General features: G+C 40.7%; 2 protein-coding genes across 3 annotated transcripts; both read left to right on the top strand.

Moving 5' to 3' along the window:
• Window positions 1-695: 695 nt before the first annotated feature.
• Window positions 696-7,430, top strand: LOC108606316 (translation factor waclaw, mitochondrial). 2 transcript variants are annotated; one of them, XM_017996325.1, is made up of 4 exons: window positions 696-1,169; window positions 1,228-2,649; window positions 2,709-2,908; window positions 7,070-7,430. In XM_017996325.1, the coding sequence occupies exons 1-3, from the start codon at window positions 756-758 to the stop codon at window positions 2,832-2,834; spliced, it is 1,962 nt and encodes a 653-aa protein (XP_017851814.1). In that variant the 5' UTR covers window positions 696-755; the 3' UTR covers window positions 2,835-2,908; window positions 7,070-7,430. The 2 variants fall into 2 exon arrangements, with proteins under 2 accessions (XP_017851814.1, XP_017851815.1); XM_017996326.1 differs by lacking the exon at window positions 7,070-7,430 and adding an exon at window positions 5,400-5,415.
• Window positions 7,431-7,466: 36 nt separating this feature from the next.
• Window positions 7,467-10,838, top strand: LOC108606314 (putative mediator of RNA polymerase II transcription subunit 26). Its single transcript, XM_017996319.1, has 3 exons — window positions 7,467-8,370; window positions 8,441-8,522; window positions 9,023-10,838. Exons 1-3 carry the CDS (start codon window positions 7,526-7,528, stop codon window positions 10,376-10,378), a joined length of 2,283 nt encoding a protein of 760 aa, XP_017851808.1. The 5' UTR covers window positions 7,467-7,525; the 3' UTR covers window positions 10,379-10,838.
• The last annotated feature ends 103 nt before the right edge of the window (window positions 10,839-10,941 follow it).

Here is a 10,941-nt window from a genome sequence, read left to right on the forward strand (position 1 = left end):
TCGTCGATATTAATGATAAATTATGTGTATTTTTTTGTTGTGTGTTGTACTTCATGTAACGCAATCTTTTAAGTTAAGTCAATCAACGAAAACCAAACAAAAAAACTCCATTCAATGTTAAACTGATTCGAAACCTAAAACGCCTTTGGCATAACATCTGTTACATTAAGTACTCTTTTTTTTTAATAACTATTGTAATACTTATAAAACGCGTACATAAATCAATGTATGAATTTGAGTTGGACATTAAACTATTGCAGCTTTTAACTATTATATTTGTAAATGATTATGAACAAGGCTTTAACTGCTTTATCTATGTACTTGTGTTTGTATAAATTCTATGCATGCAATTGCTTAAAGTCAAACTCAAGCGCATTATTAATGTAATGTGAATTATTCCTATCCTATATCTGTATCTGTGTATGAACAAATTAATACTTTATATATATATATATATATACATATTTCTTCTTTAAAATATATGCTTTTTATACAATTTGTAAACTATGCGCGTTTGACTTAATTTGCTAACAAATTACAGTAGTTTTTAAATTTGAATTTAAACCGTCTAGTAGTCCGCGTCTTCTTTGTCAGCGCAGTCAGCCTGCTGAGCAACCCAGCATACGGTCACACTTAATATCAATTAAAATGAGTTGGCAGGCCCATACTTCAAACTCACATGTTGTGCGGTAACAATTACAGCCGGTTGAGTTTTGATTGCAAGTGAAAAAAGGAAATGGGATAGGAACTGGAGAATGATGCTTAAGACTTTACTACGCGCAAGCGGTCTTTGCAGCAGCCAGCGCTGGACAGCATGCCGTTTTATCTGCAAAAGCTCAGTTTGCTTCGAAGAGAAATCCAGCGAAGTTGCGGAGCAGCATGCATTGATGCGGCAGTTCAATGAGATACCAGTGGAACGTATTCGCAACTTTAGCATCATAGCGCATGTGGATCATGGCAAGAGCACGCTCGCTGACCGTCTACTGGAGCTCACTGGCGCCATTTCTCGCAATGCAGGTCAGCATCAGGTGCTCGATAATCTGCAAGTGGAGCGTGAACGCGGCATAACAGTGAAGGCACAAACAGCGTCCATATTCTACAAATTCAACAATCAACTATATCTGCTCAATCTGATTGATACGCCTGGACATGTGGACTTCTCTAATGAAGTACTTTTTTTTAACCTCTCTTTAAAAGATTCCCCCACTAACCTTTTATGCATTGCAGGTATCACGTTCGCTGGCGGCTTGTGATGGCGTCATACTCCTAGTGGATGCCTGTCATGGCGTGCAGGCGCAAACAGTTGCCAATTATCATCTAGCCACGCAGCGTCAGCTGGCGGTGGTGCCCGTGCTCAACAAGATTGACATAAAGCACGCGAATCCGGATCAGGTTACCAAGGACATGCAGCTGCTGTTTGGCATTAAGCCCGATACAGTATTGCGTGTCTCTGCCAAATTGGGCACTGGCGTTGAGCAGGTACTGCAACGCGTAATAGAGCGCATTCCGTCACCGAGCGTGCAGCGCGAGTCCGCATTTCGTGCACTCATTTTCGACAGCTGGTTTGACAAATATCGGGGCGCATTAAATTTGATTTATGTGCTCAACGGACATTTGTCAGTGGGTCAGGATATACAGTCACTGGCTACCAAAAAGACGTATCCCGTCAAGAGTTTGTCTGTGCTGCGTCCTGCTGAGTGCGCCGTGGAGTGTCTACAGGCTGGCCAGGTGGGCTTGGTGGCCTGCAATATGCGGAACAGTAAAGAATCCATTATTGGCGACACTATACATCTGAAGCATGAGTCTGCGCTGGCAGCCGGCAGCTATAAACCACAACAGCCGCTGGTCTTTGCCGGCATCTTTCCCGTGGACCAGTCCAAGCATGTGGCACTACGTAGCGCTATTGACAAAATGGTGCTCAATGATTCGGCGGTCACAGTCAACGTAGACTCCAGCCCAGCACTGGGCCAAGGCTGGCGTTTGGGTTTTCTAGGACTGCTACATATGGAGGTCTTCTGCCAACGCTTAGAGCAGGAGCATGGTGCTGAGCCCATTATTACGGCGCCCTCGGTCACATATCGCATTGTGCTGCGCAATCCTAAGCTGATAAAGCAACATGGACGAGATACTTTGGAAATATCGAATGCAGCGCTGCTACCTGAACCCGCCAGCATTAAAGAGTATTTTGAGCCACTCGTGCTTGGCACCATCATTGCACCCACTGAGTACGTCGGACAGATTATAGGTCTGTGCGTGGAACGACGCGGTGTACAACAGAGCTCCGTTAATATTGATGAATCGCGTATACTCATGAAGTACGTGCTGCCTTTAAGCGAAATTATCTTGGATTTTCACGATCGCCTCAAATCGCTGAGCTCCGGATATGCCAGCTTTAGCTACGAAGATCATGGCTATCATTCTACAAACTTGGTACGCCTGGATATACATCTCAATAGTCGACCCGTGGAGGAGCTGTGCCGCATTGTGCACGTATCCAAGGCCACAGGTGTGGCACGCCACATGGTGTACAAGTTAAAGGAATTGATACCCAAGCAAATGGTACAAATTGCTATACAGGCGTGCGTCGGCAGCAAGGTGCTGGCTCGCGAAACCATCAAGGCCTACCGCAAGGATGTCACTGCCAAGCTGGTGAGTTGCTCATGTGATTGCCATAAAGCAAAACATAATAATAATTAATTGTTCTCTAGTACGGCGGCGATGTGACGCGGCGCATGAAGCTGTTACGCCAGCAGGCGGAGGGCAAGAAAAAGATGCGCATGTTTGCCAACATACGCGTGCCACACGAGACATTCATCGATGTGCTCAAGCGCTAATCCCAAATGGTCGCATTTAATAAAACGCTGATCCAAGCAAACTACCAGAGCGACAGCTGAAGCGTCCACTCAGGGTAAGTGCTATCGATCAATCGATAACTTAACAGAGCTCAGCTTAAGAGCGAGCCCATTTCAAACTAGCGTGAAGTTATGATAAAAGAGCGGTCAGACTGCAGCTGCACACAAACAAACATAAGCATACATAGCATAATTAAATTTGTTTGTATTTGAGTGCAGCAGTCACAAGAATGTTTATCGCGAATATTCATACAGCAGCATTTGATTAATTCTTCTCTGTTTCTCGCTCTTTTGTTCCGCTTGCCTATCGGCAAGTACTATCGTACTGGTAAAATGTCTTATCAGTTTGTATATGTATGTATGTATATTATTTATGCTTTGGCAGTGTTTTCTTTAAGAAAAGCAATTTTGTTGTTGTCTACATATATTCTTTTGTTTACGTGCTTATATCTCTGTATATAGTATACGTACAGTGCATTATGCTTAAAAGATAATATATGCATATGTATATATACATATATGTAGATCATCAACAATGTATGTATGTACATATATTCTGAATTATTCACTGATTGAGCAGTTCATTAACATTTGTGCACATTATTTAATAGCCGTCACTATTGTCGCTCTTTTTAAACGAATTATCATTATCTTAAATTAAAGCCGAGCAAAGCAACAGCCTACAACAACATGTGATGTATGTATGTATGTGTTGTCGGAATAAAAATCGAATTTCCCTGACCCTGAAAACTAGCACGCATACACAAAATACATTGAATTGTCATAACGGTATCTTCCCGTTGCCAGCGTAGTCTATCCACAAGCTCATTCACACACACACACACATATATATACAGATACACCACTGTACAGGTAACATGAACGTATCAGATGTAGAAATTGGTCTGCTTGTGTCTTGCTCCCGGTAAAGTTTGTTTGCGAGAGCCCCCAATCATTAATAGAGAAAGACTGTGAGAGAGCAAAGCAGTGCGGAGAGTAACTAATTGATGGTCGGTGGGTGACGGTGGGGACGCTTTGGAGGCATATGCGCTTCTAATGCTGTCTATGTGTTGGTGACCTTGAAAAATAATAACATTGTGCCTCTGATTTGCTGTATAGGCAAGGAAGAGCGAGGCAGACTCAACTGCACAATGCAAACGAAATAAAAATATTGAGCAAAACTGTTAAAATTATTATGCAACATTTCAATACATACAGCTATATATGTATGTATGTATGTATGTGCATTCTAAATGTTACAAATTTACTGAAATGTCAGAGGTTAAAGAGCTTAAGATGAACGTTGCAAGCATCTACATGTGTATTATTTTAGATACATATGTTTTAAATGCAAGTACAACTGTATTTACCCAAATGACAAATATTTAAATTAAACGTCTGTTTGTATGTGTCAATGTACACAAATTTTATTATTGCCTAATGAAAATCAGCTGCACTTGTTTTTACATCAACAACAATATATTATGTACATACATGTATGAAAGGCAGGCGCAGCAGAAACCCAAACAGCTGAGTCTTGAACCCCGCACGCAAGTGCAAGAGAGTCAGAGAGAGTCTTCTATATTAAATGACAACAACAACTAAGATAAAGATACTCTCAGCGCGCGACTCCGAGCGACAGAGCTTATAGCCTCCTATGCGAGAGTGTGTGTGTGTGTGTGTGCGTACTTGTTGGATGGCGGGGAGAGCTAGAGCGGAAACACAAACACAAACACAGGCAAAAGCAAAAACAAATACATTTCGTTATTTTGCTTGCTGCTGCGCTCAATTGAACGAAACACAGTCGGGTTGCCGTTGCCTTTTTGCCTCTGTTTGTCCGCCACAACACAAAAACAGTCAAGTTAGTTTTCATTCTCATTTGACATCATCAACATTGAAATTTAATTAAACAAGAGCAATTTAAGTTTGATTCTGTTGGCGAATACACGGATATAAAGTTTGAGATAAATATTGAAAAGTAAATGATTTAATTCAATGATTAATTTAAAAGTGTCCTTTATTAATGCGCCATTCAATCAATATGGTTTTCATTGAACAAATTGTCATAATATTTTTTTCTAAATACATAATGCCGTGTTCTTTGCTTTTTTCTCACTTCAATTTCTTCGCACAATATAATCAGCGCGAACAAAATAACAAACGTCATCAGCTGTTTTTGTGTCTGTATGAGTATGTGCTTTAGTGTATGTGTGTAGGTATGCACGAGTGTGTGCGCGTGCTTACGTTGTTCAAATGTATATGTACATGCATATGTATAATTTCTTTTATATACATCTGTATGTGTGTGCTTTTATATCTACTCGGATCAATGTATAAATGCATTTAAAATACATTCGTATCTATTATGTGCTTTGCTGTCAAAATGAAATTATTTAAATAAAATTATTTTTTGTGTGCACAAAAAGCAACATTTGGAGCGCATCGTAACGTCAGTTCCATTGCTGTATTTATTAATTTTTAATGCCTAAATAATTGAACCTAACCTGAAAATGCAATGAATCTAGAATAAGAATTTATTGTTTGAAGGTTACGTTGAGGCGCCAACTGCCAGTTTCTTCTGCACCCCATTTCCAACCGCCCCACAGAGCAGTGTTTGCCAGTCTTCGCTTTGGCCTTGACCGTGTACGGCTGAACCAACAACAACAACAACAACAACAACAACAAAGCAACAAGATACATAACAGCTGACAGCTGCGCTGTAACTGCAGTTTTTGCTGTTATAAAGTGCGTCAGGTGGCAACGCCACGCAGTGTATTGGGAACCTTTTAAATTAATACATTTGTAGATCAAACCAACAACAACAATTAAGCAACATTCTCTACTCTCGCACACGCATACAAACAATCATCACAATCAAGTTTCAAAATAAAGGCAAATGACATCGGCATCTCTATACACATATAATATGCATATGTATGGTTGCATACATACACTCACACACAAACACTGACGTATGTATGTATGTGCAGAAACTGCGCGCATTCGCACTCTCACCTATTCATACATGCACGTCAACAGCTGTACACGTAGCAGTGCTCGCAATATAGTGTCTATTAGTTTTCATTGTTGTTGTATTAAATTGTGCAATACTCGTAGAATCAAAGTCGGTGAGCGTCAACGAGAATCCGAAAAATGACTGTTAAATAATGTAGTAAAGTTTATTTTGTTTATAATTGATTCCAATCAGACACTTGCAGTGAACTTGCAGTGTTTTTGCCAATTTGAGCAGTCAGTGTTGTGAAATGCAAAATTATTTGCCAATGGGAATTGGAAACTTTTTCGCCCTGCGTAGTTGCCTTTACGGTTGTCCCCCGCTGTTGTGTTTTTGCATTGCGTTCGCTCGAGTTATGTTTATTTGTAAATATGTACATATGTACGTATATTAGTTCATGAAAACATACACCAAACAGAAATTGAACTAAACTTTTAAGTGCAATTTACGTTTATATAAACTTTCATACTTACATATACATATGTATACATTCATATGTATAATGTATGTTTAAATTTTTGTGCATTGTTCGTGCACACATTTGCAATTGTGTATTGCATACGTAGATACTTATGTATATATGTGTGTGTGTGGCTGTGTGCATGTGTAATTTATTTAAAATTTCCAAATGAAAGCGAGAGTGAATGTAAATTGAAATTGTATGCAAGTTTGTTGGTCCCTTTTTGTTTTTGTTATCTTGAATATTTTTATGCTCTGAACGAATTATCAAATGTACACGCATACATGCATATGTATTTAATATGAGTGTTTTGTGTGTGTGTGCGTATGTTATGTTATTTTTGTTATGCGACTAACAGGCGCGTCAGTGCCAATGGCAAACATAAAACGTCAAACGTCACACAGCTGATACGTATTATTTCTTCGTTTCTCTCTGTGGTTGCTAGTGTTTAGCGCACACGCATACGTACATACATACTACATACATATATGCATACATACATACGTATGTAAAATGAGCGATTGCAAATATCATTTAGCGCGCGCTCACTTGGCTCTCGCTCTCACTAGCCACCCACTCCTACTCACGTAAACAACTAAGCATAGTGCTGCCAGATCGAATTTTACAGCTACCTGGCAGCTCTATCAGTCATCTACACACACTTACACCCATACTGTGACATGGATTTGTGAAATTCATACTTTTATTTAATTGTGCTATTTGTGTTTTTTTTCTGCATTTCAGCCACGACCAATATCAATTGAAACCAATACATGCTACTGAACCAGGACGTTGAACACAATTACACTTACAATTAGAGCGCGCTCTGGTGTTAATAATATGATCAACGGTTTTAGTGTTGCCAGCTCGCAGTCAGCTGCAGGTGCTGCGACAGCTGCTACTACTGCAATAACTCTGCACTTTAACTACAACAACAACAACAGCAAGAATAATAAAAACAACAATAAGATAAATGGCAATGATAATGCTAATAAGATCCATTGTAATAGCAACACCAATAAGAATAACTGCCTTAAAATTTATTCAGGACACGAACCAATGTCAGCAGCAACAACAACAACAGCAATAATAACAGCAACAGCAATTGAAACGCCAGCAGCAACAACAATAACAACTGGAATAAATGAGCACAAAAGCCACAAAATTATCAACATAACCGCCCCAGTAACAACAGCAAAAATGTTTAAAATAACACAGGGCGAAGTGGATACGAAACATTTTATAATGGCTTATCCAAAAAAACATCATCAACAACAACAACCGCAAAGGCAACAACAAAAAGGGATAGCCATTAATTGGTTGTCAAGTGGAAAATCAGGAAAAGTTAATCTAAGCACCTCAGCCAGCACCAAAGAGTCATCGCAACCGCAGCGCATTCAAGTCAGCAACGTACAGTCAAGCAACATTAAAGATAAGCAACAATCGCCTGCACCAGCAGCAACAACCGTAACAGCAAGAGCAATATCCAAAAGTGCCTTTATTGAAGTATTGACAATGTCACAGCAGCAGCAGCATCAGCAGCCTGAACATCAGCAGCATCCCCAACAACAAAAGCAACGTACTGAAGACCAAGAAAATGCCTTTCGACAGATTGAAGATGTGCACAATTATGCCAAACTCCAAACTGACGATGGAGGTGAGGTTGAAGATGATGAGGATGATGACGAGGGGGAGGATGATGATGAAGAGGATACTGAATTGCATGTGCATGTCGATGATGATGATGATCATGATATTATTATTAAGCAAACACACAAAAAGCATAACGCTAATGTGCCCATTAGCTCCAAGCAAGGCAACGATGAAGATTCGGAGGAGCATGTCGAAGTCGATGTTGTCACAGTGCCACCGGCCTTACCACAACAACAACAAGAACAACAAATGCAAATGCTGCAGCAATCAATAACTGTTGAACAGTATATGCGGCCAGAGCATCATGCACGCCGTCCCATGAATGCATTTCTCATATTCTGCAAACGCCATCGTGCCATTGTCAAGGAGCGCTACAAGTCCTTGGAAAATCGGTAAACTAGGCCCAAATCAGAGCCAAATCAAAAATTCTTCTAAATTGCGTTATTCCATTACATTATTTAGAGCAATTACTAAAATCCTGGGGGATTGGTGGGCCGCACTGGATGAGTTGGAGAAACAATGTTTTACCGATCTGGCACAACAGGTAAGCTGACATAATATTCGCTATGATAGGCAACAGATATAGTCTTTTTGATTTTATTGGATTAAGTAGAGGCATTAATAAATAAAGAACTATACAAGAAGTGATCGATTATATAGATTGCATTAAGGAAATACAACAGGAATAGAGCTTCAAATATAATAAAAGCGCCTGATAAGAAATGGAGAAGATAAGAAATCTATTGTTAGATTCAGATTTTGTTGATCTCTTTGTTCAAAACGCTTAAAAGAACTTTGCACCCAGCAATTATTATTAATTTCTATGTAATGCAGAAAATAGAAATAACAAATAAAAGACCAATGTGCAAATATGCAAAATAAATTAAAACTAAGTATTTTGTTTGTTTATCACAACGCCCACATTTATTTCTATCTATCTATCTCGCTCATTTTCATACTGTCGCGTTGACTCATGTTCTGTCTATTCTATTTATACACACTTTGCTTTACTATCAATATTAATTTATGCTTATTTAATTATAGAACAAGGACGCCTTCTTCAATGCCAATCCCAACTTTAAATGGTACAAGTTGCCAGCTCCGCCCTTGCGCACGCTTGCAACGCGTCCCAGCAATGCAGCCACCACACAGCTAACTGAGGACCAACAACAACAACAGCTGCTGCAGCAGCAGCAGCAACAACACCAACAACAGCAATTACATTGGGAGTCAACTGATGTTGCATTCAAGTTTGCAGATGAGACGCAAATGGGTGAATTGAGTGCATTGCTAAGTGGCAGCAATAAGGGAAATAATTCGCAATACAAGGACTACGCGCTGCAGCAGGCTCTGAGCGAAACCTCACAGTTTATGAGCCATGCCATGCCATGTAAAACCAACAACAATAATAATAACAATCGTAACAACAGCAATAAGCGCACCACACAAGTCCGTGTGGTAGACAGCGCCAGTAACTCCAGCGAGGAGGGCGAACGCGGCTCGCCGAGCAAAAAGATGAAAACATCACGATCGTGCAAGGGCAAGATCTATCAGGAGCTCATTAACTCAGGCCAATTAGCCGCTGTGGCCAAAAAGAGCAACAAGTGCCGTCTTAACAGCGGAGGCAGTGGCAGCGGCAGCGGCACCTTGGACGCCAACAGCAACACGCCGCCTATATCACCAACAACAGCACCCACAGATTGCCAACTGTTGGAACTGGCGTTGGGCAACAACAACGCTGCTGCTGTCAGCAACAATTGTGACGTAAATGTTGCTGCGGCTGATTTTGATTTGGAGGAACGCATTAAAGAGCTGCCAGCACTGAGTCTGGATTCGTATTTGCAGCGCAAGCGCAGCACCAAGAAAAAGAAGAAGTTTACCAGCAGCAAAAAGGTGCGCAACTCGAATAGCAGCAGCAGTGCCACAGGCACGAGCGGCGCAATCACCACCACTAAAGGTGAGCAGCAGCAGACGCCCCGGAATAGCAACAACAGCAAGCAAATATATGAAGTCATGCGCGCCAGGGCAGCGGCGGCTGCAGCAGCCGCTGTGGGCAGTCAGAAACGCAAGGCGCGCAAAGAGAGCATTACACGTCGCGATGTCAGCGCCATTGAGCTGGAGGTGGCCTCCATATTGCCGTTGACAATCAACGGTTGCTACTACTTTAATCAGTCACAGGTGCAGTCGAATTCGCAGCCTGCCACAGTGACAACAACGGCCACAACAGCAGTTGCTATAGCAGGCCAGGAGAACAGTGTGTTGTCATCACCATTGTCCTCATCATCATCGTCCTCAGCGTCTGTGTATGAGCAAGCCAACTACGATGTCACCTCTACCTCAGATCTACTCATTTTAGCCGAAGTTGCTGCCAATAGCACTGAGCTGAGCAACTCGAACTAGCAAAAGGCTGTGCAGCATCAACTGATCAGACTACAACTTCAACTCCAACTCCAACTCCAACGGCAAAGGCAATCCACATCCACACCCGTGCCCACTTTATTTAACAATCACCAGCACTTGTTGTTAGTTATTAGGCGACCCGCAGCAAATAATTGAAAATTGTTTTTTTTTTGCGGGTGTACTTATGTTTGGTAATTGTTATTGTTTTAAATTCTTTGATAACGATTGATATACATATATAGATATATGTATACATACGTGCGCCAAGTGCCTGTGCTGTAACTATAGCTGTAAATCGAGACTCTCACCAATACACACATACAAACGTGTGCTAGCAGCAGCATGTGAAGAGTACATAGAGACATTCGTTGATCTACAATTTAGTCAATATTTTATGTAAAACACACAACACGTATGCAACAAAAGCATCCAAAAAAATCAAACAAACATGCACACACATACATAAATATATACATGCATACATAGAAAGCAAGAGATATATTTGTATGCATTTGCATAATGATAGTATTTTGTTAAATTTACTTTTTGGATGTTTTTCTTGT

Source organism: Drosophila busckii, chromosome X (genome assembly GCF_011750605.1).
Source record: "Drosophila busckii strain San Diego stock center, stock number 13000-0081.31 chromosome X, ASM1175060v1, whole genome shotgun sequence".
Lineage (NCBI taxonomy): Eukaryota > Metazoa > Arthropoda > Insecta > Diptera > Drosophilidae > Drosophila > Drosophila busckii.

Bases quoted from the DNA above. Each gene is read 5' to 3' on its own strand.
- LOC108606316 (XM_017996325.1), top strand. From the start codon at position 756: ATGATGCTTAAGACTTTACTACGCGCAAGCGGTCTTTGCAGCAGCCAG. The intron at 1,170-1,227 runs GTACTTTTTTTT...TATGCATTGCAG, and splicing joins ATGTGGACTTCTCTAATGAA to GTATCACGTTCGCTGGCGGC. The intron at 2,650-2,708 runs GTGAGTTGCTCA...ATTGTTCTCTAG, and splicing joins AGGATGTCACTGCCAAGCTG to TACGGCGGCGATGTGACGCG.
- LOC108606314 (XM_017996319.1), top strand. From the start codon at position 7,526: ATGTTTAAAATAACACAGGGCGAAGTGGATACGAAACATTTTATAATG. The intron at 8,371-8,440 runs GTAAACTAGGCC...TACATTATTTAG, and splicing joins TACAAGTCCTTGGAAAATCG to AGCAATTACTAAAATCCTGG. The intron at 8,523-9,022 runs GTAAGCTGACAT...ATTTAATTATAG, and splicing joins TTACCGATCTGGCACAACAG to AACAAGGACGCCTTCTTCAA.